Here is a 27,333-nt window from a genome sequence, read left to right as displayed (position 1 = left end):
ATATTAATAGATTAAGAGTGCTAAATTTTTTTTCTTAGCAAACCCATGCGTTTGCTAAGAAAAAACTTTTTCTTTCATCCTTTTAGCAAAAAATAGAAATAACTCCACTTTTAAGGTATTGTTTTTCACTAAAAAGAACTGAAAATTTTTCAGTTAATATTTTTGAGACTTACCTATGTGAGTGGGGCGAACTGTGTCCAGAGCGGCTTCCGCTTCTCGCAGGGCCGGTCCCGCTTCTTCCAGCTTTTCTTCGGCAATGGCTTTGTCGATGCCAATTCCATCCACCAGAGACTTCAGCTCCTCCCTCATTCGACGGGCCTCTTCCTTCACTTCTTCGGCCGCCCGGGTGCGTTCTGTCACTCGAGACAGCACCTGCCCCAAGACATTTAAAGGTAGATTCTCACTATACATATTTCTCCGGCACAGTAATATGAGTAGCCAAAACTTAAAGAACAAGTGCATAGCCCAAAGTACCAAGTACCGGTACATTTCTTGCTACAGCTTTACTTTATCGGCTGTTACGCATACATAACAAGGGAAAGTATTGGAATTGTATCAAATTTGATCCTCCGTGTTCTGCAATCATTACGGTTAAGATCCCCGAACCCCAAAATGTCAAAACAACGGAAAAAATTCCGTGGATATATATGTATGTACTGTACAGTACGTGCGTGTACTCGAGTCTATTTTGTTTAATATCTCAGAATGGGGTAAAGATTAAGAAACGAAATTTACTATGGTGGCTTGTGTGTAAGGGGAATTGATGCTATTAAATTTTGGTGGTTAAAGGTGAAGGGGATGGGGAGATGTGTCGAGTGTCCTACCTCGAGAGAAATCGGACTTTTATACAGATTTTTTATTAGCATTTACAATCTTTATAAAACCCGACTGTCCCCTTAAAATCATACATTTTGTCATTTTATAATAATTAAAGTTATAAAAAGCTTTTGTAATAAAATATCACAACGGATGGCGCCACACGAATATTATCATCCTAAATAATAATGTAAAAGTTACATTTTAAATAAAATTTCAAACAGCCGGGAAAGTGACGCAACTCGTTGATAGATTTTTTTTTGCTCTCTCGAAAAGCTTACAAAACAGACTGAATTTGTTTTGGGAACGAGTTTTTTCGGGAGTTTTCGTCGCAATAATTGTATTTTCAGAAAAAGCTGTTTAAATATAATAATTTACATTACATTACATTAAATTAGTACTTTATATTTTAGATAAAAATTGTCATTAAAGTATGTGGATTATAGTGAAATGTATATTAGTCATAGAACAGTCGTGTTAGACGTACGAGTCATTTATAAAACCAATACGTTTGTACGGGAGACTCGTCTCAACGACTCTTGTGCGCCTTTCAAGAAGAAAGACTTTGTACTACCCTTAGCGTTTTTAATTGGTCTATTGTTGTGGCCGAAGGCGCATATTTGCCTCCAGTCGCCGACGGAATTGAGTTTTTAAGGCAGAGCCACCGCCCGATCACTTACCTCCAACGACTCTCGAGTGGTCACCTGCAACTCTTCCTCCGTCCTTGCCAGAATTCCGTTTTAGTTCTTCGGTAGAGACAGATGCCTCTTCCAGCTTGGCCACTCCCCGCCGGGTCCGATCAGCTGCCGAGTCCACCTCTCCGCGTTTAAGTCGGTAGAGACGTCGATAGTCGGACAAGAAGCTCAGGAAGGAACGGGGCGTCACGTGTACGGTTCTACCACTCCTGACAAAAAGACAATATCTAGTAGATACACGAAAACATTCCGAAGTACGTCGATTAATGAGAAAGATATCCACAAAATCCGGCCAGGCGGAGAAAGACACGGACCGACGTGTTTCCCGAAAAATTTTTACGGTTTTTCCACCGCCTGAATTTTGCCGAAAAGATGTCTCCCGGGAGAATTTTCTACGAGAAATTTAAATGTTAGACACGTGAAGAAAACAAGGAAAACTCCGTGTGTCAGGAGGAAACCCACGACGTGGATTACCATTGGGCGATCAGAAAAGAAGAAACGTCGTACGAAGCATCGACCGAATGTGTAGGAAATATGTTTAGGAAGCCATTAATTCCACGTAACCTCCATGGCTACTGCTGATATTTAACATATGAAAGTAGAAGGACCAATGTAACTCACCTTTCCAAGTAACGAGCGCAGAGGCTTTCCGTCACTCGATGGATTCCGCCCAGGACTTCTGCCAGTCGGGGTCGCGCGTCTTCCGAAAGAGGCGGGTCGAAACCGTCTAGACGTTCCAGGGCCACCACCTTCAGGGCGCTATGGGGCCAAGGCCGAAATCCGACCACGGAGCATGCCGAGATGATTTTCGGATATCGAGAGGCGTATCGGCGCAATTTCTCTCCCGCCTATCGAGAAACGAAAGTGAGAAAGGGTCGAAGATGGAGAAGAGGGCTTAACACTCACCGGAGAGAAACGCAGTACCACATGCAGATTTTTTCTGGCTCTGGACAGGAAATGTTCGAAGACGGTATCCGAGCTGGCCGGATTCCGCAATTGGTCTCGCTTCAGAGATGAAGACACTTCTTGGACAATTTCCGATTTCTCTTCTCGGTTGAACAGGTTCGGAATCTGTCACAATTCAAGATATAATCCTAACTACTAGATTTTAAACGAGGTAATAAAGGAATCAGAACTCTTTTTAATATTATCTCTACTTTGCCGCTAGTTTCGTTTTTCCAGAACTGTGATGTATTGTTTGTCGTTTCTTCTTACGGGTATAATTACTTTATAAAAATGCATGCCGTTTTGTTATTTTCCGTGTTTATTTTCTTATCTATTAGGGGAGCTTTATCACCCGTAATCAGTTTGGTTCCTATTTTTTATATAATAATACGGAAACAAAATCCATAAATAAAGCTTAAAAAATAAATAATTTAACTGAGAAATTAAGATTTCCAGGAGAAAAAGAACCGAAAGAATGGAAAGAGCAATTAATATTAAATAAAATCAATTCTAAAGGCGGGATTAGACTATAAATGTCCTAGCCGATACAAAATCTTAGATACAGTTACAAAATTCGATAAAACGTGCGATATAAAAATATCTAATAAAGTATAACAAGACAAAATAAAATCAATTTAAAAAATATAAAAGGGAAACAATACAGCACAAAATACAAATATACACGTGTAAAGTTAGTAAAAAAAATTTAACAATAACAACAGCCGATAAATCGAAAACAGCAATAACTAAAAACGACGTCATATCCGTTATCGAAGAATGAGATCATTCTCTATTAACTATTGAAGAAATTACCCGCCAACAGTGTCGACTCTCGAATCCTTCTGTGTTTGGCGACGATATATTCAAATAGGAATCAAATTCATCACTAACATGAATGTGAAATACGCTTATAATAATCATTTTCATCAAACATTGCAGACCAACTATCGAAAGAGTAGAGAACAAATCAAGGCGGATGCCTTGTTGTTTTTGAGGAATACTGGCATAAATAATTAGCATCAGTATTCTTTGAGAACCAAAAAGTAAATAATGAGTTAAATTACCCGTCACATAACTGAGCATGTTTGTAAAAACTTTTGGAAACTTGCTCAGATATATGGTGATATGGAAGGATCCTTTATCACCATTAAAAGTATCACCAAAGAAAAAAAAAATACCATTATAAGGCGTACCCGAACTCAACGATTTTTCAGCCACGACCGTATAAAATTCCAATTGACTGAACGAAGAAAATCGTCCTCAGTCGAAACCAACCATATCTCAACCAAATTCATCCGAGATGTTAGTCAAATGCTCACTATCATTGAGCACTTAGTATTAAACCCATTACAATTCGAACAAGGAAACATGAACAGACCGACCCAGACCCAGTCCTCAAAAAAACAATTCATGGTAGGAAACCCTTCCACACCATCTGACGAAAATGAGAAAAATAATTTAGAATAAAAAGAGAGGAGAAAGTTCAATAAGACGGCCTCCCGAAATAAAAGAAAAATATATCGCTTATCATCCCAAATTGAACAATCAGTCTCCAATGTCTTCATTGAGGGCAAAGTAGCCCGATAAGCCTGCTCCAAGCTAGCGAGCCTACTTTTTAAGTCACCAACAGCCACAAAAATCAACAACATAGTTACATATTCGTGTTAGTTTTCTTATTATTTATTAATCGTTTATTTTAATATAAATTTATCTATGTTGTTGTTCGGTGTCATAAAATGTTTTCTATAATGTTTGTTTATTTTACGTTTGTAAAAGGAAACGACTACTTTCGAGCATCAAAAAGAAGTGGCCTCACCGTGCCCGTCGATAGGATGTCGTTCAAGTATTCCACGAAACTTTCGTCTTTCGAATCCCGTTCGGAAAAGAGGAAGGTCGTCCGTCTGTCGTGAATTCCAGTCGACTTGAACAAATTCTTCATGTCTTCCAGGAAGTTGCCAGGACCGTAGTTTCTAGAAGGGAGAAAAACAGGAAACCAAATGATTTCGGGACAAAAGTTCTAAGTTAAAGGATAGTGGCTTTTCTCCCGGAACGATTCGTCCTTAATTGCTTTAAGAACTGAACATGGCAAAAGCTATTTTCAGTAGGCCAAAAACAAATACATGGAAAAAACAACAACAACAACAAAATTATAAGCAACTCGTAACTGTATTAAATGAAGATTAAGCGAAGATCATCGTGGAAGAACTAAACTATATTCACACATTTTATTCAATAAAAAAAGATCTAATTCATTCAGTAAATCTGTGGAAGCTATTAGAGTTTTTACAGAAATATCTTTTAGTAGAGAAGTGAAAGCTCACCCGGTAGGGACGATCCGAAAGATTTGATAATCTGCCAAGAAACAGGCCAGTTTAGTCAGCGACTGTTTTCCCGATCCTCCTACTCCCACCAATAGAGCGTTCTCTCCGGGCATCCTTATGATTCTCGAGATCTATATACAGAAAATAAAAAAATACCATTAAAGAAATTGATCCAAATCCCAAGCTTTTGTGTAAAAATCCCCTTTACGAACAGAATTCCGTTTAAAGGCGAATTTACGCTACAATCGTCTGAACCGTTACGTCATGTCGGTCGAAACCTCCAAATGCATTCGAAAGGAACGAGCGCATCAACACGAATGCTTACACACAAACACATACGCAGTTTTCACTCCTTTAACGTTGGTCATGAAGTCCCGGAAGGATTTATGGACATAATTTATGGACAGCCCTATAGTGTTCCAGCGTATCCTAACTCTACGTGAATTGATTATAGCAGCTCGTGTCTGTGAGGAGGAATAAAGGGCTCTATGCCGAGCCCGAGGATGGCGCCTCGTCTTGGCCTCGTATAATACGGGTGCTTTCGAAAGATGCGGAGAAGTCGCATACACCCGACGACAAACGGGTGGTCGTCATAACTCCGGAGGACAGCGACTCGTATGCCATCCATTATCTGGAGCGGCGATATCCCGAAGTTCCGGAATGAACGGTCGAGACACAGTCACGTGAGACGGGATTTGACAGAAAGGAGTCTGAAGAAATGGTGGAAGAATCCGTCGAGCATAAAAAGCCTTGATGAAAAACATAAACCTCTTCTCTGCTGAGGCCTTCTTGCGCGGATTTCGACTTAATAATAATAATAATAATAAAACATTAAATTTCATATTAACTTTTAAAAAATTCGCTATTTATCAAAATATTAAAATGGCGCATTTTTGGATTAATTTCTAATTAGAGCCATTATTATTAACAGTTATCAGGAGTGACGAAAAGAGCAAAAATTCATAATGAAACAAAAATTAGCAAAATATGAATCGGATAAATCGGAATAATATCGGAAAAATCCAGCAACGACTTGCTTAACTTTTCCGGCAACATTTGACGGCGCCATCTGTTATCATATTTTATTAAAATCTTTTAATATTTTTTACTATTATAAAATGACAGTAAAATTAATTTTCTGGGTAGGAATGGGTTTTATAATTTTAAAAAAATTGTAAATGCTACTAACGAGTAAAGTCGTAATTAAGTCCGATACTATTCCAGATATGACACACGATCCCCTTTATCTCTCCACCCTGTCCACATTTAACCACGAAAATTTAACAGCATCAATCTCCCTAATAACACATTCCTAATAGTCATTCAGAATATAACTAATATAATTAAAATGGCTTGCTATATTTTTGGATTTGTTAATAAATATGATATTATATGTAATAACCAGTACGGTTTCAAAAGAGAGGCCTGTACAATTGACGCACTAACTCATCTTAAACAATGTATTATTGACGATCTCGATAATTGAAATATAGTGACACGGCAGTGTTTATCGACCTGACTAAGGCTTTTGATAGCGAAGATAGTTTCTTACCTTAAGCAAATCGACGACGGATCTCTGGAAGAAGACCAGGTCCATTCCCGTTCCCCGAACAGAATCGTTGTAGGCGGACAAGGCCGTCTTCAGTCTTTCCTCCAGCGTCCGGAAACACCGCACCTGCAACATTCCATCTCTCTTTCAATCTCTTGTCTTTCCTTAAGGGTTGGGTAAAAACGCCTCTTCCAAGATGGAGAGGTCAAAACCGACAAGTACAGTTAGTCCACACGTTCTTTTCCCGTGTTCTACGAGTCGATAACTGTGATAGATACGATTCCCGTGAAAACTCGACTTACCGGTTCGTACAGACCGGAGGTCTCGGTCTCGGTCCGATCTTCCCAACATCCTTCCGCTGTCTCCCTGCCGTCGCGGAGAAAACGAGACGAAATTAAAAGTGCGAAAGAAAGCACCGGTCTGAATAGCATCCACTTACCCCAGAAAGTGGGCGAAGTAAGTGTCCTCTGGCAGATCCCGTAGTAGGGTCTCTGGCAGTGCCTCCGATACTCGGCGCAGCGCGTCCGAGAAGTCGTAGTCTTCTTCGGGCCCGGTCCACCTGTTCAACGAAATGATCGAAACAAAAAGGTTACGTAATCGAATTCACGGTTAAACGTGCCAAAGCATAGGTTTATCGATGGCGTCGAGTCTTACAGTACCCCGAGTCGAAGATCCAAGGGTGGAAAAAGCAATCTGGCCAATACAAATCTATATGTTATCGACAGCCAGGAAAGTACATTTTCTCAGAAAATTCTGAAAAGTTAGGTTAGATTTCGTTTCCGTTTACAACGCACGGTCATATGAAAAAAAAAAAAATATGTTTAAAATACTTCGAGTCTGTACTTTAAATTATTAGCGAGTTTGAGGCCGAAGTTTTAAACGCGAAAAACGTGTACGTCGGACGTTCGGCGCCACTTTCCTGTAAGCCTAGAAGTTTGGAAATGGCGTTTGGAATGTCGAGCACGATTCCACTGACTTTCCAAACGCCATTGTCAAATTTCTAGGCTTACAGGAAAGCGGCGCCGAACGTCTGACGTACACGTTTTCGCGTTTAAAACGTCGGTCTCAACCTCGCTATTGCATCGTTTTTCAGAACGTGAAGGGAAAAATGAACCCATTATGTGGCCTAAGACAGAGTGGTTATACATTTATAATTATTTAATTTTAAATTATCCACGTATCACTAGAAACAATAAGATGTCGAAGTAGGCTTTTATGTAGCTGTTATAACTTAAGTATTTAATTGCTTTCGGCTTTTCCTTCCTAGATATGGGTTCGGCCAAGAACACCATAGGACGGTCAGATGTGAGGGACGGGGCCAAACATATTCGAACGGACCACCATCTGAAATATACTTGGGGCTTTATCTACCCGTCCGGATTTACTGTATTAATAATTTAAAAAGATTTTTAAAACAAAATTTCATTACGGATGGCGCAACACACAATTTTATTTCTTGTAATTAATAATATAATTGTTATTTTTTAAGTAAAATCTTTATAGCCAGGAAAGTTACGCAACTCGTTACTAGATTTTTGTACAAGACACAATTACTATTTATCAATCGACCTCGTGTATATTACCATATATAAATATAATACGTGCGTTTCTTCGGGGAAGTTTTATTTCCACATTTATCAATTTATTACGCCTTTATTATTAAGAAAAATACCAAAACATTTCTTTTAATGTTTTATCGTGTTATAATTATGGTAATTCGCCGCATAATGTCAGCGTTTTTCAAAAAGATTTGCCCATTGCGAGTTAGCTTCTTCAAAAATCAAGGTACGCGGTCGTATGGATCTTTAACCACACGTCTGCGTACCTTAATTCTTGACGTCATCTTTACATTTAAGGAATTTCTATCTATACTAATATGTACAGTACATCTGCCATTTTATGCCACTGTGACCACAATCGTCATACGGTACAGTCTCTCCAGTAGACTGTAGATCGCGACAATATACCACCGTTCATTTTCAAAATAATTAAATAATTTTTATCATTATTTCTTATCGTTCTCACAAATTAAATTTCTCTCCCTTAGGCGTGGCATACTGGAAGACAATCTGACGACTCGACGAGTGAGGGTGGACACGAGGACACGAAGACATCCGTATTCCTAGTTGGCGACACCGTGATTCGGTGGCGGAGAGAACAGAAACGGAGTCGTCGAAACGCGACGCATATCCCGGAAGGAGTAACGAAAAAGGCACTCACCCGTCGACCAGTACTCGGCGACACTCGTGTGTCCACAGACGAAGTAGGACTCCGCCTTCGGTCACCACCCGCGACCGGGCTTCGGACATTCCCTTCCACACTCGACTAAGGTCTCTCGGTTCCAAAAGACGGAAAAAATGGCCGGGAACGGGAGCGATCCGAGCCTGTTAAACGTGGAAGAAGAAAAATAAGCGCGGTCCTCCCGACAGAACCCAAATACTCGACACTAAACTTACCTTCATTTCCAGCCAGAGAGCGCGCGTTAGGGGTACCAGTCGCTCCGCCAACTGTCGAACCTCTGAAGAGAAGCCGTTCCCGGAATTGAAATGAGAATGCGCCACCGCACCTGTGGAAAATTCCAAAACTCTGGAAGACGCTCTTCCCGAGGTCCGAAAAAGGCGTCTCGAATGAAAATCCTGAGCCGAAATCATCCTCTTCCGGTAGACCGAAGGGAAGAAAATCAGAAAATGCGAAGACTTACCGAAAACGCGGTCCAGGAGGTCGTCGGTGGGTTGAGCACCGTCGAAGAGGAGGAAGTGTCTCAGCAGTCGAGGCGTCACGCCGCAGCTTCGTGAGGCAGCCAGGAATCCCACGTCGACCAATCGGAAGAAGTCTCCCGGACGATCCAGACTATAGAAGCCTCCGGATTCGATCGTCTGTCGAAGAATCTCGTTGGCAGCCTGCCGACAAGTCTTTCTGTCTTTACTCGAAAAATTCTGCTACCGCGACGGAAGAACCGCGGATCGTCACTTCCGACGTCGTAGAAAATAAGCGAGGTTCGCGCTCGCCCTACGAATAAGAGAGATTTCGCACTTTCGTAAAATGTGGAATGGAAACCCTAACAAAAGTTTACGGACAGGGGACAAACGTACGCGTTTATCAACTTTACGACCAAAAGATATAATGGTAAAGTTATATCAGGCAGTAAAGATGAAATAACAATCATATCTTGCCACTATTGCTGAAAACTTTCAATCCCGTAAGCATAGAATGACTGTTTATCTTTGAAGAAAATCTCATCGTTTTTACATAGGTATAGTCAATAAACTGTATATTGGCAATATGGTTCTGCGGGTGCAAATTAGATCGTGGTCAGTCGGCACAAAATCCGGGCTGTAAGATGGATGAGCCAGAACCTCTTAACCCAGTGTACCCAACTTTTCTAACGTCGTCATTGCTCTGTGTGCTAGGGCATTGTCGTGGTGGTATTGGACTTTGTCAATTTCTAGAGTGTATGGGAATTGTGCTAATTCTCTGATGGTCACCATGGATTATCACCTATCAGTTGCGGGAGAACGTCATCATCAATGACGATGGGGTTCGTCTTGAAGCTAGGAAACTCCATCATTGAGTTTCTTGAATTTCATTGAGACCAATTGTAGCAGATCTGACTGTTGACTGTGTCCTCACTAAATGCCTTGCAGATGAGATCGTGAGCATTCGTTGTGTTGTGAGTGCTTTTGAAATGACGGAGAAACATCACGTGAATGTGTTCTTCGATAGTTTCTGATTGTTAGACATTGCCGATTCGTCTGTTTCCAATGAAATATGTAATGAAATGATCAACGATTACTCTGTTTATATATCCACATCGCTCGTTTTAGAACTTTCCTCCAGCCATTTCTAGAAAACAATTGTAACGTCTAGATTTCATCTTTGCAACCTGATATATGACGTGCCCATTGTATTCAGATATTAGAGAGGCGCGAAATTGAATCGCAAGAGACTACAACAATTAATTCAATACAGTATGTGTTTACGAATCTTGACAAAATCTTTTTAAAAACGGCTGGGATTCGTCCCGCGCAGAAACCGAAGATTTCTGACAAAACTTACCTGGTGGCCCCAGTCATCCTGCCCGGGCGTATGGATGTCGTCGACAAAGACAGTCAGCGTCTTTCCTCCTCCAGGTCCTAAAGTGTTTCCAGTCCTCTTCTCCAGCAGACTCTCCATTCTCTTCTGTCCAGAAAATCGGAATTCCAGTTAATAAAAGATGACTTTTGACCGGTAGCTAAGTTACGCGAGAGGACGTCGAACTGACCCACTATTTTTGTAGTAGGCCTATAGACTTCGACTAGCATCGATTATTATCGCCAGTCCTCAACCTTCCGGCATAAGCCTATATCGTAGAGTATTAAGACCGCTCTCGCACGATCTGAGTAAAATTCAGGAATTGAACGTCGCTAAGATAAGCAGCGGTGAATTGCCAGGGTCAGATTTTTCACAGTGCACATACACACTGAGATTTCCGTCCGGACGACAAATCGCCCTGATCCCTCTGCTACCGACTTGCAGGTCTGGCACGGACCGTCGTCGTTGCCGAAATCTAGAGAAGCACACTGTTCACACGATCCGGATAATTAGTCGTCCGAGAGCCTTACATCCGTGCTGGGCCCGGAAACCGGTAGCCGGAAGGAAAGGGAGGATCTGTCGTCCAACGGAAATCTCGCCGTGCCCGTGGTGTGAAAAGTTTCACTCCTGGCAGCTCATCACTCTCCATCCAAGCAACATTAAATGCCACGTTTTACCAGGAAAGGCGAACACTCCGATCGTACGAAGGCGGTTACAGACGTTTCACTCGAAACGTGCTTATCGTAAGAACTTACCGCGTGTTTTTTACCTTGTCTCAATATTATATACGCTATCTTAATCGAAATTAACGAGTAACGAAGACGAAAAAGTTAATAACTGTGTTTATGTAATAACTGTTTATGCAATGATCCAATTCTAATAACCGTTTAACTGAAGGTAAGCGTTCTTACCTGAAACTTCTCGGGTGTGGTGGCGAAGGAGAAGGCGAAGATTTCTTCGCGTCGTCTTTCGGTCCGTCGTTTCTGCAGGTACGCTCGAACGGCGGTGGTCTTGGCAGTTCCCGCCGCGCCCATCAACATCGCTCTCTGTCGGTTTTCAAAATAAACGAAGAGGAACCAACCGAATTAAAATCGGACGGTTTCGCTTACCCGACCTCCTTCTATAGCCACGTCCGTCAGGTAGTCCGTTCTGACGCTGTCCACGCAGGGAACGAGAAAAGTGTCGTAATCCAGCCAATGTAGTTCGTCGGTAACGCTGTCCATTCGGCTTTCCCAGTGTTGCCACTTTCCTAGAAAACGTTACGGTAAGATTTCGATTGCACATTAAGGTTAGAATTCATTCGCGGCTGAAACACCGATATAGTGGCACGGAGACGAAGTTCCGGACATTTGTGGCAAGGAAGGGGTTTAGGGCTTCTCTTTCGTTTGGCAAGAATTAAAGCATTAAATAAAAAAATATACAAAAAATTACTTGTACAAAAATTAATAAAGTACATCACGAAAAAAATAACGTCTTTTCAAAACCACACCCTTTTAATCTGTGCTCTGGCTTTGTCATTAAATTTGCAAATTTAATGACAAAGCTAAATAAACTATAATGAAATCATATTTTTATACAAGAACGTGTAGTAATCCGGCACTGCTTTGGTCTCGCGGGTGCCAGATCAATGATATTCTATTGTATTATCCTTATTTTATTATCCATAATAGCCATCTCCGACGCTATTTTAAGAATTGTACCTGATTCGTCTATCCAGTAATCGAACATGGACGAACCATCTTCGGGAGGAAGATGAAGAAAGGACGAGAAATTAGATCGAACGTACAATTCCAATTGTCGACGATGATCGGCTTCCATTACGGCACCCACACTCCACATTAACGAAAAAATATATAATTTATTCCACGTAGTTTCTATCCGTTCGCTTTTGTATTCTTGCATCAGCATTCCCTCTAGTAATGTTATTGCCTAAAGTATTATCACATTATAACTTTATATCAGATAAATAAATATTTATTTATATAGATACAAAATATACTATATAAATATTTGTACAATACAATATGTATACTATATATAGATACAGGATGGTCCTTTTTAATCAATTCTCTGAAATATCTCCAAAAAAATCATTGAGCCAGAAATGTTAGACTTCGAGGGGTCACAAGATGAGTCTTTTTGTTATATATAACAATTTTGAAGATAATTTTGGAAGTTTGAAGCAATGTTTGTTATATGTACTGTACAATATAATAAAAAATATAAGCTTATATACACACTACATCCTGTATCTATATTTCCAAGATACAATATATTGGTGTAGGTCTATTGTGTCTTGTAAAATGACAGAAATAAAATTATCTATAAAATTTTCATGAAGTACTAGTAATTTTTGAAGGTAAACAAATCGATGGAGAATTTAGAAAAAAATATTTGTTAATTTTAAATTCTCAGTTTAGTTTTCATTACAGCCTTATAATATAATTTATGCATTCCTTCTTAACTTGTCGGGAGATCGTTAATATCGATGAGTATGTCACGCTATCGAAAATATTATTATTGTTATTTCATACCTGAGTTATGACGTTGTATTCGGTAATTGTGGTTTTAAAAGACAAATTGCGACTGGTCCAAATATAAATATGTTCGAAAGTGTCGTAGAAGTATTTTCCAATGACGTCACTTTCAATTTTCGATCGCTTGTTTAGCCACGCCTATAACATCAAAGAACACGTTAATATTCAGCATTCATATCGCTGGCCGAGAACCACTTTGTTCTATCTTCACTTTCGTAATTTTTTAAAAATTAAGTTTGATAGTAAAAGACAACTATTAGAAAGTCAAAGAGAACAAATTGCTCAACAGCGTCAATAGCGCAAATGAGTCAAAATAGACTCGAGTCTTCACTCAACGGAGATAACAAAATGGAACAATATAGGCGTACGAGTGATCAAAATTAAAGAGTAGGTGTCTCCAGCAAATAAAGCTTATATAAAAGTCCCAGCAAACGAACTGTTCTATTGTTTTATTATCGAAAACCCCCATTTCATGACTGTTTCCTACAATTCTCTATCTAACACTAGCAGCAAATGATCTGCACAGACCTGCAACTCAACGTCTATTATTTTCTCGTGACTGGAGGTTAATTTGCCATCAGGTCTTTTAACAGTCACCAAGACTTGTCTTTTTACATTTCCTCGTAGGGAAGACAGAAAGCATTCTCATCACAAACTTTTTCACAGAACTTGAGCCATGAGGCTACTTTTGCGCTGCTTACTTTGTGCATGTACTCAATATTGGCCTTCTAGAACTCCATTTTCCTGGTCAGCTGAAGGTGATTATTACACCACTACAATATTGAAAGCATGATCGGAGTGCCCTATTACACTTTCTTCAAATCCTCAGCTCACGGGTCCATCAGGAAACTGGCCAGTGAGTGGCGGAAATTTATTGAGCAAACATGGAGTCTGCTGCCTCTCTAACTGTGTCGGTAATTTTTGCCACTGCCATCAGGTCTTTCGACCCTTGCTAGTCAGGGTTCCGAAGACTCAACTTAACGACAGTCGTAACTAGCCCGGTCATTGTGTTTTTGAGGTATATGCTAAATTTTGTGTAATTGTCGGCAATCGATTTGTAGTATCCACATGACCTGAATGGTAAATCATTCATCCTCTGGAAGGCAATGAAACGATGATCACTGCAGCTTTCTTCATTAATTGTTTCTCACTGTGAGATTTGGCTTAGCGTAGCTTCACTTACGATGATGAGATCAATCCAACTCTTTCCGACTGGCATAACGGGATTTTCAGAACACGTATCCCCAATTCTCCATCGCCTGTTTAATGGTTTTCTTGGCCTGCCAGAACCACTCGATCGTGAGGCAAGACAAGCTTTTCGAGTACTCCGAGAAGGCTGCTGATGTCTAATGACGGAGGGCAATAGTTAGAAACTGAGCCATTTAAAGTCAAGTTGATCATATTTCACTAGCCCCCGTGAGATGCGAAATGTGGATGGCACATTCGTTATGATAACTACGCATGGATTCAACACGGATTCATCACCTTCTTCAATGAAGACACTCCACCAAATTGAGAGTCCACTACTCTTTGTTTGCACTAAATACAGCTCTTCGATCAAGATAATATCAAATTCCTGCTCGGCCTCTAATACACACTAAACTTTCAGCCAAAATCCATAAGGATTCTGCGAAGTCCTTTCGCCCTGGCAGCTAAATTTTGAAGTAAAATTTGTTCCTGAAAATTGAAACTGCATAGTCGGGACAATATGTATATCAAATTTCATCGAAATTTATCCAAATAGTTCTTTCTACAGAAAGCTTTAAACGTCTACATTTTAAGTATGATCAAATGTATTATAATCTGAAAGTCTGTAAAAATGGAAATAAAACAAAGTGAGTGGTTCTCAGTCAACGATATATGCAATGTTAATAAATTGTTATTTTTCTTGGAATTTTTAAATGCATCCTGACAAGGGAATAGTGATAGTGCTTTAACATTATGTTCATAAATTCCTAAAATAATACGAAACACCTCAAAAAAAAGTAATGTATTGTAAAAGATATGAATAGGTAGAAAATTTCAAACACAAAATACTGAAAAGGTGTACACTACGAATAACTAAAGAAATTAAATCCATTAAGCAATTGAGTTAGTAAATATGATATACAATATATTTAATTCAATTTTAATCTAAATATATATTAATCAATGATGAAAAACCTTTTCTGGATGCGGGCCTCGAGAGGACATACAAATATATGTTCCACTTAACAAATTCCATAATGTATTAAAGATATAGAACCTCACTAGGGGTGAAAGGCCGAGTTACTTGGCGGAAGGGCCTCGATTCAGAATAATTAATTTTCTGGTGCTACCAGACGAGATAAACAACAATTAAAAACAACAAAATTAAACAGAGAAAAGAAACTCACGGTTAGAATCGGTTTCCAGGATAGACCGGAAGAACTGACGTAGACCATTCCATTCCTGGAAACGGTGGCGGGAGAAGCGTTATCCACGCAGTCCACTTCGAACAGGACCTTACAGGTTTCCACCATGGGTATTCTGTCTCCATTAGCCAAAGTTAGAGTTCTATTATCATCCAGGACAGAGTTGAGATTTTCAATCCACACCGGGTCTATCGGTCCGTCTAACACCAACCAGGTTCGTTCGCCTGTCAAATAAACGAACTGCTTAAATATTCCATGGAAATTTGATACAAATAAAGAATAGATAAATACTATTTTCTCTTACGGTTTCCATAAATTTAGTTTTCCGAATTTAATTCGTCGAGAGAAATCACACGGCCTGGTCGAGACAAGGTAATAACTCTAAATGACTCCATTTAGGCTACTTGTCAAAAAGAATAGAGAGAAACGATACAACTTGTTAAACGAATAGTTTAACAATGGAGTCATCGCGATAATTCGCTACTTTATTCCAACTATATACAGTGATATCTATATGCACCTATAAATTTAACATCTGTTACATGTCCGGAGAATTTGGAACTTTGAAGAAAGTGCAAAAATTCTTTATATTCTAACAATTAATTAAACCTCAAATCACGAATATCGTTCGATTTACTTTCACCGGGAACAACTCCACGCATTCACACGAAATATGTCAAGGTAACGATGGATGGATCTTTTCCTTTCGCGTGCCAATCAACTAGAAATCGCTTAACTATTCGAACTGGCAAGCTACATTTTTGCTTTCTCTGAAATTAGGAGGCGTGTCGACGGAAGAGGAACAAATGCGAAAAGTGAGAGAAAACGAAAGTGTCAACTCGCCTTTCTTAGCCTTCGAGGTTTTCCTCCAGAGAGCCGAGAAGATTCCGTCGGTCCAGTCGTTGGTTGCGACGTCCAGACGACCGAACATCTGAGCAGCAGTCATGGCTTTGGGGTTGAGTCTCACCTCCCTCACCCACCGATCGGTAGTTCCGAGAGCCTTCGCCAGGATTCTAATGCACGAGGTCTTCCCCGCTCCTGCCGGTCCCAAAATCATTATTCCGTGTCTGACTTCGGAAGTCTCGTATAACTAATTTAACGATGAAAATTTAACTGGCAATTCGGCTAGAAGATCGAAATAATCGAAAATTATAGCTAATTCGATCCACCTGGATGATTTTGGCAGTCCAAGGCGTGTGATCGGCCAGCCCAGCCGCTTCGATTTCTTCTTTAATCCGAGAATCTAATTGGGAATAACCTTTGTTATCTCGCTCTACTGCCGGGAACAAATCTTCTATCAGAGACAAAAACAGAGGTTCGTCTTCGTCCACCTAAAGATTAAAATAGGCTATTAATTATCGTTTCAAAACTTACAGATGGTTTTTTTTCCTTCTGTAAATCTGTTTATTTCGTTCACACGAAGAAAAACTTGGGTTATCCTTACGTCTGAAAAATGTATTAACGGCCGATTTTTCATTGCAGTTATTGTTGGAAGATGGCGTGAAATTTCAAACAATTTTACGGATTGAGGACAGACACATTTCGTTATTGAAATTTAGGTCCACTTATTCAAAACACAATGCTAAAATGCATGAATTTTATTCATGTCATAAAATTGTATTTTAAAGTTTAAAAGTCATTGGTATAATTTCATTGTTAAAGATCTAAGGCCAAGTTGGTGAAATCAGTTGCACTTTGTCCTATCGTTATGTTCGTTGGTTGTGATTGACGAAGGTGCGGATGAACCAGCAGACGGATTAAGCAAAGATAATTAAGAAATTAATTAAATAAATAATTAAGCTATCCTATTAAATATGTTTTAAATTTATTCCTAATTATGTTTATTAATACCCGCGATTATATGTTATTACTTTCCCGGCTGTTATATACTAGTACCAAGCTATCATTTCAATAAGAAATTATATTTGTATACTTCACAATTTCATCAGAAAAAAAGTAGTATTCCATATACAGTTAATGGTATCGAAGAAAATCATCACTTTGCTCCACGAAATACATCTAGAGGGAACACACACAAATTAAATTTATTCAAGACGTTGTTTTTAAAAACATTTGTGATGGCAAATTTGATTTATTGGACCGTCGGCGATTTTATTATTTAGCTGTATAATTCGCACGATTTTCCAAGAAACCACAAACAAAAACTTAATGGTGTCTCTTCCAAAAGAATTCCGATTTGTTAAAATATAAATAACACAACACATACTTACCAATTTCGACAGATTCATGTTTTTTAGCACTCTCATAACGATGCTGCTTTCGGGATCTTGCGGATTCTGTCTTTTAACCACACCCAACGTTCGTAACACTGATAGAATATTACGCAGACCAAAATCGTAATGAATCTGTCGACATTTAGCAAATATGAAATGTTCGAGACAAAATTTTTCCGAGGGAATAAACGGCTAAAAGAACACATTACCTGTTTAGTTAGCTGTTCCTCGCATATGTTGTAGAGGCAATGAAACTTTCTAGCTAAAGCGACGTTCTCCAAAAATCCGCAACTAGCCAATTTAACTCTTATAATGATCTGTCGATCCGGGACCATCATGGCAACCGATCGAAATTGAATCTTTAGATTTTCGGGAAGCTGTTGTCGACCGGCGTAATCTGGATTCTATTAGATACGAAACGTTCACGGTATGAAAATTATACAAATATAACGTTTTTTAATTCGAAAAGTTATTTTGTTTTATTTATAATAATAGTAGACTAATTAAAACCTTTAAAACATGACGACTGCTCTGGGCGACACGGGATCGAGTCCGCCAGCTATTTCTGGGGAGATGGTCAGGCACCGTCCCTCACCACCGAGCCATTCTATTGTAGGCCTGGCCGAATACATAATGGGCTTTCTAGAAAGGCCCTCTTAGAGCAAAGAGTTTTAAAAAGTCATTACTGGCTACTTTCGTTGCCAAGAGTTCTTACGGTAGAACAACATTTAAAAGTTAACAAAAACAATAGTCGCAACATCGGAACTGTTATCAATTAAGAATGTTAACGACGAAGCTATGAGAGAAATATCATTTGCGAATGAAACATTTATAGGTACTGTACTGTACTGTACTGTACTGTGCATTCACCAATGCTCTCTTACATCCAAACTCCATATAAGACACCAAGCAGTCTAGAATAAGATTCGACAAACTGCCGATTCTGACACTTTCAAGCGCTTTAATTAATTCAATTTTAAACTGGCAAGTTTCGAGCCTTCCCGACGTGGAGGAGTCTACATTAATTTGCATTAATTGTAAGCTATATAAACGTTAGATAATTACATTTTACCATTTGTTTAGAATGCTCGTTATACGGAAACTAAGGAGCTTCCGTATACCGAAGTAAATTTTTATTACTGGAATCGTATTGACCTTAGGAAAGCAATTAAAACTGATAATCAGGAATATAAAGTAAATTACCTACCATGGTAATAAAAATTCCGAATTCCGGATTCATGGAAACGACATCTCCATCGGAAAAGACAAACTCGGACATTCTTTCTTTCTTGCAAGTCAAAATAATAGCGATTTGTTGAGCCGCCACGGACAACACCGGTAATTCTATTCGGTTAAATTCGTCGAAACATCCCCAGGACCCCGATTGCGCTAAACCTATCAACAACAAAATGGTCACGTAAAAATGAAAATATTATCCGTAGAATGTATTAAGTGGGTTAAATAAATTAGGGAATACAATTACGTGAAGATTTCCACAAATAAAAATGGGTATAAAAACACGAAAATCAACCCAATTAAATATTCTCGATTGGATGGATTTCCGAGAAACGAGAATTTATATACAGTACTTTGAAACCGAGAAACGAAAATGCCAAGAAATGCACGACAGGAACTAAACATATAAAAATAAAAGTCCTAACAAAGGTTTATACGTTAGGTAATAGTTACGACCTAGAGGGAAATTAACAAAATAAAGATTATGAATTTGAGGAACAAGTAATTGAGACGAAGAGTTAGCCAAGTCTCGTCTATAAGGCTTTACGAAATTGTGTTCGTTCTCAAAATTTAATGGGCCGATTTTGATAAAACTTTGCCATTTTCCAACAATCGAGACGAGGAATCCACAAATGTAATGTGGATCAGTTTAGACGCAAAAATTCCTGCAACGAGTTGCTTAACTTTTTCGGCAACACTTAAAACTGCGCCATCTATTACGATATTTCATTAAAAAAACTTTGGTTAATGTTACCCTTGGTGCCAAGATGGCGGCTCATCTGTGATTCCAGCAAGGAAACAGTGTGACGCACGTTCTAACCTAACCTAACCCCTATTCTAATAAATTACCATAATTATTAGCAACCAAATTATTAGAATAGGATAGGTTAGGTTAGGTGAGAACACTGTTTCCTTGCTGGAATCAGAGACGAGCGCCATCTTGGCACCAAGGGTAACATCAACCAAAACTTTTATTGAGCACGGGAATGAACAAAGTCGTGCCCCCCACATACACTAACATCCATACATACAGAAAAAACCACAGATTTTGTTTGAATTTCTCGACGTCAGACACTACCGATGTAAATTTTAAATATACAGCAAATGTATTTGTTAATTATATGAAAATCGTTAATCTTCAGAGTTATCTTCCATTTGAAAATATCAATCAAATTAATTGCATTGGACTCTTTCTGCTTTAAAAATACAAATAATTTACGTAAACTGACACGTCTATTGCTACTTATTAATTAAATCTAACATTTTTTGGAACATTTCTTAAAACGTAACATTCACACTCACACAAAAAAAGAGAAATTTTCAGACATTTTGCTTTTTCACCTCGCGTATCACTGACCTTTAAAAATTCTTCCCAAACCTCTGTAATCCATTTGATCCGAGCAATTAAACACTACAACGTACTTTCCCAGCGTTTTCCCCATGTCTTTGGTAGTTTCGGTTTTTCCCGTTCCGGCCGGGCCGGTAGGACACCCTCCCATATTCAAATTCAGGGCTTGAGCTAAGGTAATGTAACACCTAGGAAATAAGAGACGATCGAAATAAGATTCCGGAGCGTAAAAAAACGACGAAAGAGTGAAAAAAATATTATCACCTGTCGGTCAAAGGAGTGACCACCAGACGTTCCGTGCAACCCAAAAACTCGTTCTGATAAACGAAATCGACGTCGGTGACGGAGATGACAGTTTTGTCCACGTGAGCTCTAAAGTAAAATCGACATTGACGTTGCCACTCGAAGTCGTAAGGCGAATCTATCTTCGAAGCGCACTGTCGAAAAGCGGCACCGAATTACAATAATGTAAGAAGCGAACACAATTAACCGCACTTACCAATCTGTCGAAGATATCCCTCTGGTGAACGTGAATAACAATTAAATTCTCGTATTTCGTTCTCTCTACTCCAGATAAGTTTTTCGTGGTGTATCCGATCAGCGCATTCAATAATTTCAGGAATAGTTGGTTAGTGTCTTTCATTATCTTCCGATTCTTTCCGGCGTTACTTAAAGAAATTTCCGCTTCTCTCGTCCATACTAATTGCAAACCCAACAGCGCGACCTGAAAAGAAAGAATATAGGATATCTGTTTAATATCTCTTGCTTTTGCCGTTATAAGGATAACCACAAACATTTATACACTTATTAGAAACTATTGTTACTACTGTCGAAGAGTCAATTTCTGCCATTGTCTACTCAAAACTGTAATGAAGATGCATTACAAAAATAAAAGTGGCGCAAAAGAGTGATTTCGGGTGCTAAGAAAGAAGAAACGATACCTGAGCCAAATTCATCCGCAAGAAGTCCATAATTTTGACGCCTCCGCCAAAGACGGAATCTGCCGCCTTCTTGATGATTCCGTGTAAGGATCTGCGCGAAGTCAACAACAACTTGGTCAACCACTCTTCCACGTTTCCTGCCGCCAAGACGGGTTGGTCTAACTGCCGAAAAATCGTTCCGAGATCAACCAAATTTTCGAGAATAACAGGTCGACTCGATACTCACGCGGAAGCTTTCTCCCTCGGAAGAGACGACGTCAGTCACCAGATCGTAGCACGCCTGGTCGAAGATCAGGTGCCGGGTGTTATCGAAGAGAGAAAGCAAGTGAGGTTCGACAGAATGAGAATCTCCGGCTCGACCGAGAATCTCCAAAAGAACGGGATCCGACACGAAGAAGAACCTGGGAAACCGCAGCCTTTTCTTTTCCAAGTACCTGCGTATAAGAAAACGACGGAAAGTGGTTTCGAAGGTGGAAAGAGTGACGCGAAAGACTTACCCCGTCAGGGATTTCTGACACAGCTCCAGTTGCTCTTGCAGGTGAGGAAGAAGCCTCTTGGGCATATCGTCGCCGGAGCAGCAGTTGATGACGTCCGGACACAAGCGAGCGCGATCCATCATCTTGACCCAGGATCGGTCGGCCGCGGAAAACCTTTCGGCTTCCTGTTGACAACCGAACCAATAAGCCGCCGATTCTGCACTGAAAACTCGAAAAAGTCCAAGAAAAATCGCGTCTGTCGTTTGTCAGGTGTTTCCAAAAGCCGAAAAAACCTCGGAAAACCAAGTACTTACTTAACAACTTCGCTATATCTCTAGTATTTTATCACTAAGGCCTGGCTCTCGTGCTACAAACCCGTGAAATATCTACGTACCTCATAAGTATATTATAAAAATCCTAAAATGTAGAGTAAAAAGCACGATTTGTTTCACAAAAAGAAACTTGTTTTGAATTTGTAGTTCGCAATTATTCGTACGTTCGGAGCAGGTTTCGTATTGCCGTAATTCGCTTCTCTTCAAACCCTCTCGTCCAACTCGTGGTTTTGATACAGGGGCGCCCGTACATTGGGGCACTTTCCCCTCATAGCTGTGGGGTTTCTCTTTTCTAAATCCCCAAGGGAGTTCTAAGTTTCATTTTATTTTTATATTTGTTACTCGTCTTTATCACAGAAAACTTTTTTACTAATGACAAAATTAAAAAGATTTGTTATTAACCGAAAATTTGTTGTAGCAGGTCGTGTTTGTTCGGTCGAGTACCGAGGTACCACTGTATTTGATTAACGCGATTTAAATATACGCGGTAGCATCGAGGGATTAATTAACTGCGTTAATGAAGGGATACATGTATATATATACTGTATATTTTATATAATGTACAGTATATGTGATGCCCATTTTTATAGTCTGCGGACGCCGTTGGTTTGATATAACTGTTATTTAGAATAGTCGAGATCTCTAGTTCAAGAGGGAATCCGGGTTAATCGAATAGAGAACGCGTTAGATACAGGAAAACGGAAAGTAACCTTGGGCAGCTGTTGAGCGATGTCTCCTCCTACGAAGACCGCTTCCAAGTAGATCCAGAGATTCTGAACTAACAACCACCTCTCCATCACCTCGTTAGCCGTCGACAGAAGTCTCATCCAGCGCTGGATGTCCGAACGGAAAGGACCATTATACCTGCGGACAGATTATCCATTGTTATTTCTCTTTTGTTTCCGAACTGACGGGAAGAACGCCGTGAATCGTTATACTCACGTCACAAATCGTTATATAAACTTGTATATAAATATACATAACTTACAGTCGCGTCTATGGTTTGTAATGAGAAAAACCTCGAGAAACACTGGTGTAGAAGTTTTCAAAATGTTTTGATTTAGTCCTCATTTTTGTAATTTCACGCGTTGTGTCAAACAAAATGTAGGGGGTGTTATTATGTAAAATTATTCAAAATTTCGTTGAGCTGTTTAAAAGCTGGGAAAATGAAATCATGCGGTAGGCAAACGAATGGCAAATATTGTTTTGAAAAAAAAGGTGCAATTCGAGTGCCAAATTCACAGGTGTTCTTATTTTGGAAGAATGAGAGTGAATGACTTTATTATTCTTTAAATCAACGCTTAAAACATATTTCGGAACCGTTCTTCTATCTTAGATTAGAATGGAGTTTCGAAAAGAAGTCTGGTCTCCACCACGAGACCAGAGAAATAGTGAAGACCGTACCACCATTGTCTGGACTCGTGGTGGAGACCAAATCGTAAAAGCGTATTCGCGGCGAAGAGTCTGATATTTCTGTTAAAAGTGAAAAATGAAGTACTGTAGTATTGAGCACTCACCTGTTGGTGAAGAGAGAGTTGATGGCAGTGAGACTATCTTCCAGAATCGAAACGATTTCGGCAGCCGCGTCTCCGCGCAGCACCAGTTCTCCTCTGTTTTTGAAGGATGAAAATTCCAGTCGCCGATTCTGCCATTCGTCCACTACGCTCCTCAGCTTGCTTTCCACGTCTCTCTCCTTCTGGGCCGATACACAGACGTCCTGAAAGAACGGTTCCATCAAAATAATTTCTACCCCTCGTCTCGGTAAGTGCCTCTGAGGTCGTAATTTTTCACTCAAATCGATCGATCCGAGTGAAAAATTATTATGGCCATTGCGCGGTATTCTCACGTAACTTCAAATCTCTGCCAGTTCGGTCGAACTTAATGTGCGTAGTAATGTCTGATACTACTGGCGATTACTCTTAACGTTAATAAAATACTGCTTACGATATGCAGTTTGCAATTGAAACAAATGGTTAGCCGGTTCTGCCTGCAGATATTTGTTATACCCGCCGACGAAGAAGCAGTCGTAATTCGAGTGGCATGGAGAAAATTAATCCCCGTACTGAAAATTTCTTTTTATTCTTGAATCTGAAAAACATTTCGTATGAAGATGCGAACGTTTCGTTTAGAGCCATAAACTTTTAAATCCAAGAAACGATTCGCATGCCGAATTCTAAATCAGAAAGTTGTAACTTTAAGTTCTAACCGGCAAACGCGAATTCTTTTTGAGACGACTCGGAAATACTTGCTTCGATCTCCTCCTTGAAATTCAAAAGAGGAATCTCCAGCACGCTCTTCAATCGAAAACCCGCATCGTTCACGGGAAAAGCATGTTTTGTAATTTCTTCCAACTTCTTCCAGTGTCGATCTTTCATAGCGCCGTTAGTCATCAGTTCGATCAGCGGACACAACTCGTCCAATTCGTCCACCATATTCTTGAGATCCGAGAAGGCCGGCCATTCTCTCAACGTCTTAGGTAACTTGCGACACCTGTTGGGATTTATGTTGAACGATGGTCCGATAAGAAAATCGATAGAGAAAGCGCTTACCTGCTTTGGAACTCGAGCAATTCGCTGATCAGACGGTCCACCTCCAGTTCGGACCAAGGAATTTCCCGGTAGCCAGCCATAGCCTCCACCACGTCGTTATACAGAACGTATAACTTCCACAGCAGTTTCAGTCGTTCTCCCACGCGGGCCAGTTCCGGAACTTCCGGAAAAGGTAGACCCAGTAAGAGTCGTCCGCGAGACAGCCAACATCTTTTGTTCCATAAGTAGTCGAAGTGATCCTGAGGAAGAAACGTTTTACCTTTAGATCCGGTGAATGGATCCGCCGGCCAGAAACGAATACACACTTGATATCTTCTCAGCCTATCCAGAGCTTCTTTCGGCTTCAAACCGGGCGTGGCGGGTCCATTCTGCGCAAGATAAAAACAATGATTTAGAGATTAAACGAAAATGCCGAGGCCACACGTAAAATCAACGCCGGGTGAAGCAATGAAGAAATCCAATTGGTGAAGAGACGGAGTCAGTTACCTAACTGTTCCAGGTATCTTTGAGCGGGTGTTCGAGATCAATTTGTCAGTCCCGTCATATTTAAAATTACAGAACAGAAAAATATGATTTATTGTTATTCGTAATCGTAATTTTGACGTCGTGGTAAAAATATGAATTAAGTAGGGGGATCAATTACAGCTCATCAACTTATCTACACTTGGTGGGTCGTAATAGACTCCCCTATCTTGTCCATACTTACCTTTATTTTGATCCATTTTCATTTTTTTTCAAACATGACTAAGCTATCGCTTATTCTAAATGTTAACTTTTGAGTGATGGAATCGGACCAAACCACAATACTGGCAATCGGGCACAACCACCAGTGCTCGGGCTTTTATCCATTTGACTACCGATGGGATTTGGCTGCCAGAAATTGATTAAGTTAACTTTCGGATGCTCCAAGGTAATTTTCACTATTAATGCACAAACCGACGACTTTTATTATGAAATTCATTGCGGTGCAAAATAATTCTGCAGAAAATGCAGACCCCAAAAAAGAAGCAAACGTTGTGTGTAAAACTAAAACTATTTCGAAGGAAGTTTGGAAGGCAAAAATCACTCGCCTTTCCACATTAATAATGTAGTATATACGCTACATAAATAACTAAAACTTCCGATTCGATACGGTACGACTGAAGTACACGCAATTCGAATATCAGAATGTCCTGTGTGATATTAGTAATTCATTTCCGATACAAGGCTTTGTTATTAAGCAATAAGTCATCTTTCTGCATTCGTAAGTTCTTGCCATTGGAATTACTTTTCAAAGTTTTAACGTGGCTATCTTAACGTGTACGTTTTTGGCACAAGACGTCGAGAATGTTAGACCAGACCGCCCGCAGCATTAAGAATAAATCTGAAATAAATACCAGGAAGGAAGAAGAACGGTGTCGAAGAAGAGATAGAAGAAAAAGTTACGACAACGTTTATCGCATCGCGACAGAATTAAATAAAAGAAAGAAAGTTGGCGTAGACTCACCTCCCGGTATTCGAGACAGAAATCGTCGCAATCCAGTAAAAATTGGGTCAGACTTTCTTCCACTCGAAGCGCGAATTGCGACTGCAAAGTTTCCAGACCGTTCTCCGTTCGCGTCACACAGTCGTTCAGATTAGTCCACCAATAGCGTAGGACGTCTACTCTCTCCATTTCGTCTCTCTTTACCGCCATCCCGAATTGGTTCATCAAACCGTAGCATTCCTGAAAAGAGAAACGGCGTTACGATCGGGGCAGATACTACCATCCACTAGCAGCGCTTACCTCGATCGGACCGATGTCCAATTCGATGTCTATCCGTAAGTCTCTGGCTCGAGCCAGAGCCTCTAACACCTCTTCCGCGTCGTCGGTGTCGTCGACGGAACGACTCATTCGCCCGATCAGATCTCGAACAGTGCGAACGATGGACTTGGCCTTGGCGTTGTACTCGTCCTTGCAGACGGTTCCGTACTCGACGTACCAGCGCTTTGCCTCCTCTGCCAGACGCTTCTTCGCTTGTTCTACGTAAACAAAAGACGGCTCGTTAAGACGTGATTGGCGACGTATTGGCATAAACGAAAAACTTCTTACCAGTCACCAGATTGAGACATTTAACCTCTACGGCGTTCGGAAGTAGCAGAATCTTTTCCTCCAAATCCTTGTAGTACACCATCTTATCTCTGAAATCGTGCAAGGAGGGTCGAGAAGCCAGAAACGCCTTCGTCTCGGCTCGCTTGTCCGAAATGTAAAGAAGATCTCGGAAACGCGAGAAACCAGCCAATTGTTTGTCCGTCTCCTGCCGACAAATCACGAAAAATTAATTTTCAGCAGGCTAAAACCCGATTTACACAAAGCGTAAGCGGTTGACATCGCGTATGGAGAAAACCCGCATCGTGGGCGGCTTAACCATTTACCCCAAAACAGCGAAAGCAAACCTTTTTCCGAGGATGTGTCATAATTGAATTCTAAACTTATTAACTCCAAATCGGACAAATATAAGCGGTAGTGGCATGATTTTCATGAAACTATTTGTGTCACGCAGCCACCGAAAGTGACAGAAGTAAACAATATCTTAGAACAACATATTAATTCTTCCGTACTATGATAAAATCATTCCGTTAAAATGTGAGATAAGTCGTCTCTATTCTGTATAATGATTTGTATTTCTTGAAAAGCCGTATATCGAAGATGAAATCCTTTCATATTAATTCATACGCCTCTATGTCCTTATTTTCTATTTTTTATATATTTTGTCCTCGTTCTTCAGCCGCCACATAGCGCAGAATTTCGTGGGATCAACCGCCTTACCCTCAGTTGAAGTCGCGAAGACCGCCAGCATTAGTGGAAAATTCGGAAATTGTAGCCGGGACTCGATTCCAAACTCCCGAAAGCGGGAAGCCGAAGCTAAGC

General features: G+C 40.0%; 1 protein-coding gene across 1 annotated transcript in view; it reads right to left on the bottom strand.

Moving 5' to 3' along the window:
• The window catches only part of LOC136983485 (dynein axonemal heavy chain 5-like), a 42,396-nt gene that overhangs the window by 14,592 nt on the left and 471 nt on the right, over positions 1–27,333 (bottom strand). The window contains 37 exon segments of the mRNA XM_067280240.1: positions 174–372; positions 1,497–1,547; positions 1,549–1,720; positions 2,133–2,359; positions 2,418–2,582; positions 4,273–4,426; positions 4,778–4,908; positions 6,330–6,452; positions 6,629–6,692; positions 6,766–6,885; positions 8,547–8,710; positions 8,783–8,892; positions 9,028–9,226; positions 10,383–10,505; positions 11,309–11,443; positions 11,507–11,646; positions 12,098–12,326; positions 12,932–13,072; positions 15,310–15,570; positions 16,085–16,417; positions 16,497–16,658; positions 17,559–17,693; positions 17,771–17,965; positions 18,769–18,956; positions 20,155–20,333; positions 20,410–20,582; positions 20,645–20,869; positions 21,087–21,248; positions 21,313–21,520; positions 21,584–21,747; positions 22,605–22,758; positions 23,412–23,611; positions 24,144–24,384; positions 24,444–24,811; positions 25,930–26,148; positions 26,209–26,444; positions 26,515–26,719. Coding sequence (XP_067136341.1) covers positions 174–372; positions 1,497–1,547; positions 1,549–1,720; positions 2,133–2,359; positions 2,418–2,582; positions 4,273–4,426; positions 4,778–4,908; positions 6,330–6,452; positions 6,629–6,692; positions 6,766–6,885; positions 8,547–8,710; positions 8,783–8,892; positions 9,028–9,226; positions 10,383–10,505; positions 11,309–11,443; positions 11,507–11,646; positions 12,098–12,326; positions 12,932–13,072; positions 15,310–15,570; positions 16,085–16,417; positions 16,497–16,658; positions 17,559–17,693; positions 17,771–17,965; positions 18,769–18,956; positions 20,155–20,333; positions 20,410–20,582; positions 20,645–20,869; positions 21,087–21,248; positions 21,313–21,520; positions 21,584–21,747; positions 22,605–22,758; positions 23,412–23,611; positions 24,144–24,384; positions 24,444–24,811; positions 25,930–26,148; positions 26,209–26,444; positions 26,515–26,719 — 6,655 coding nt within the window.

Source organism: Centruroides vittatus, unplaced genomic scaffold (assembly GCF_030686945.1).
Source record: "Centruroides vittatus isolate TY-2023 unplaced genomic scaffold, ASM3068694v2 contig_882, whole genome shotgun sequence".
Classification (NCBI taxonomy): domain Eukaryota; kingdom Metazoa; phylum Arthropoda; class Arachnida; order Scorpiones; family Buthidae; genus Centruroides; species Centruroides vittatus.
Note: the sequence above shows the minus strand (reverse complement) of the source record. Positions and strands in the feature narration are given on the sequence as shown.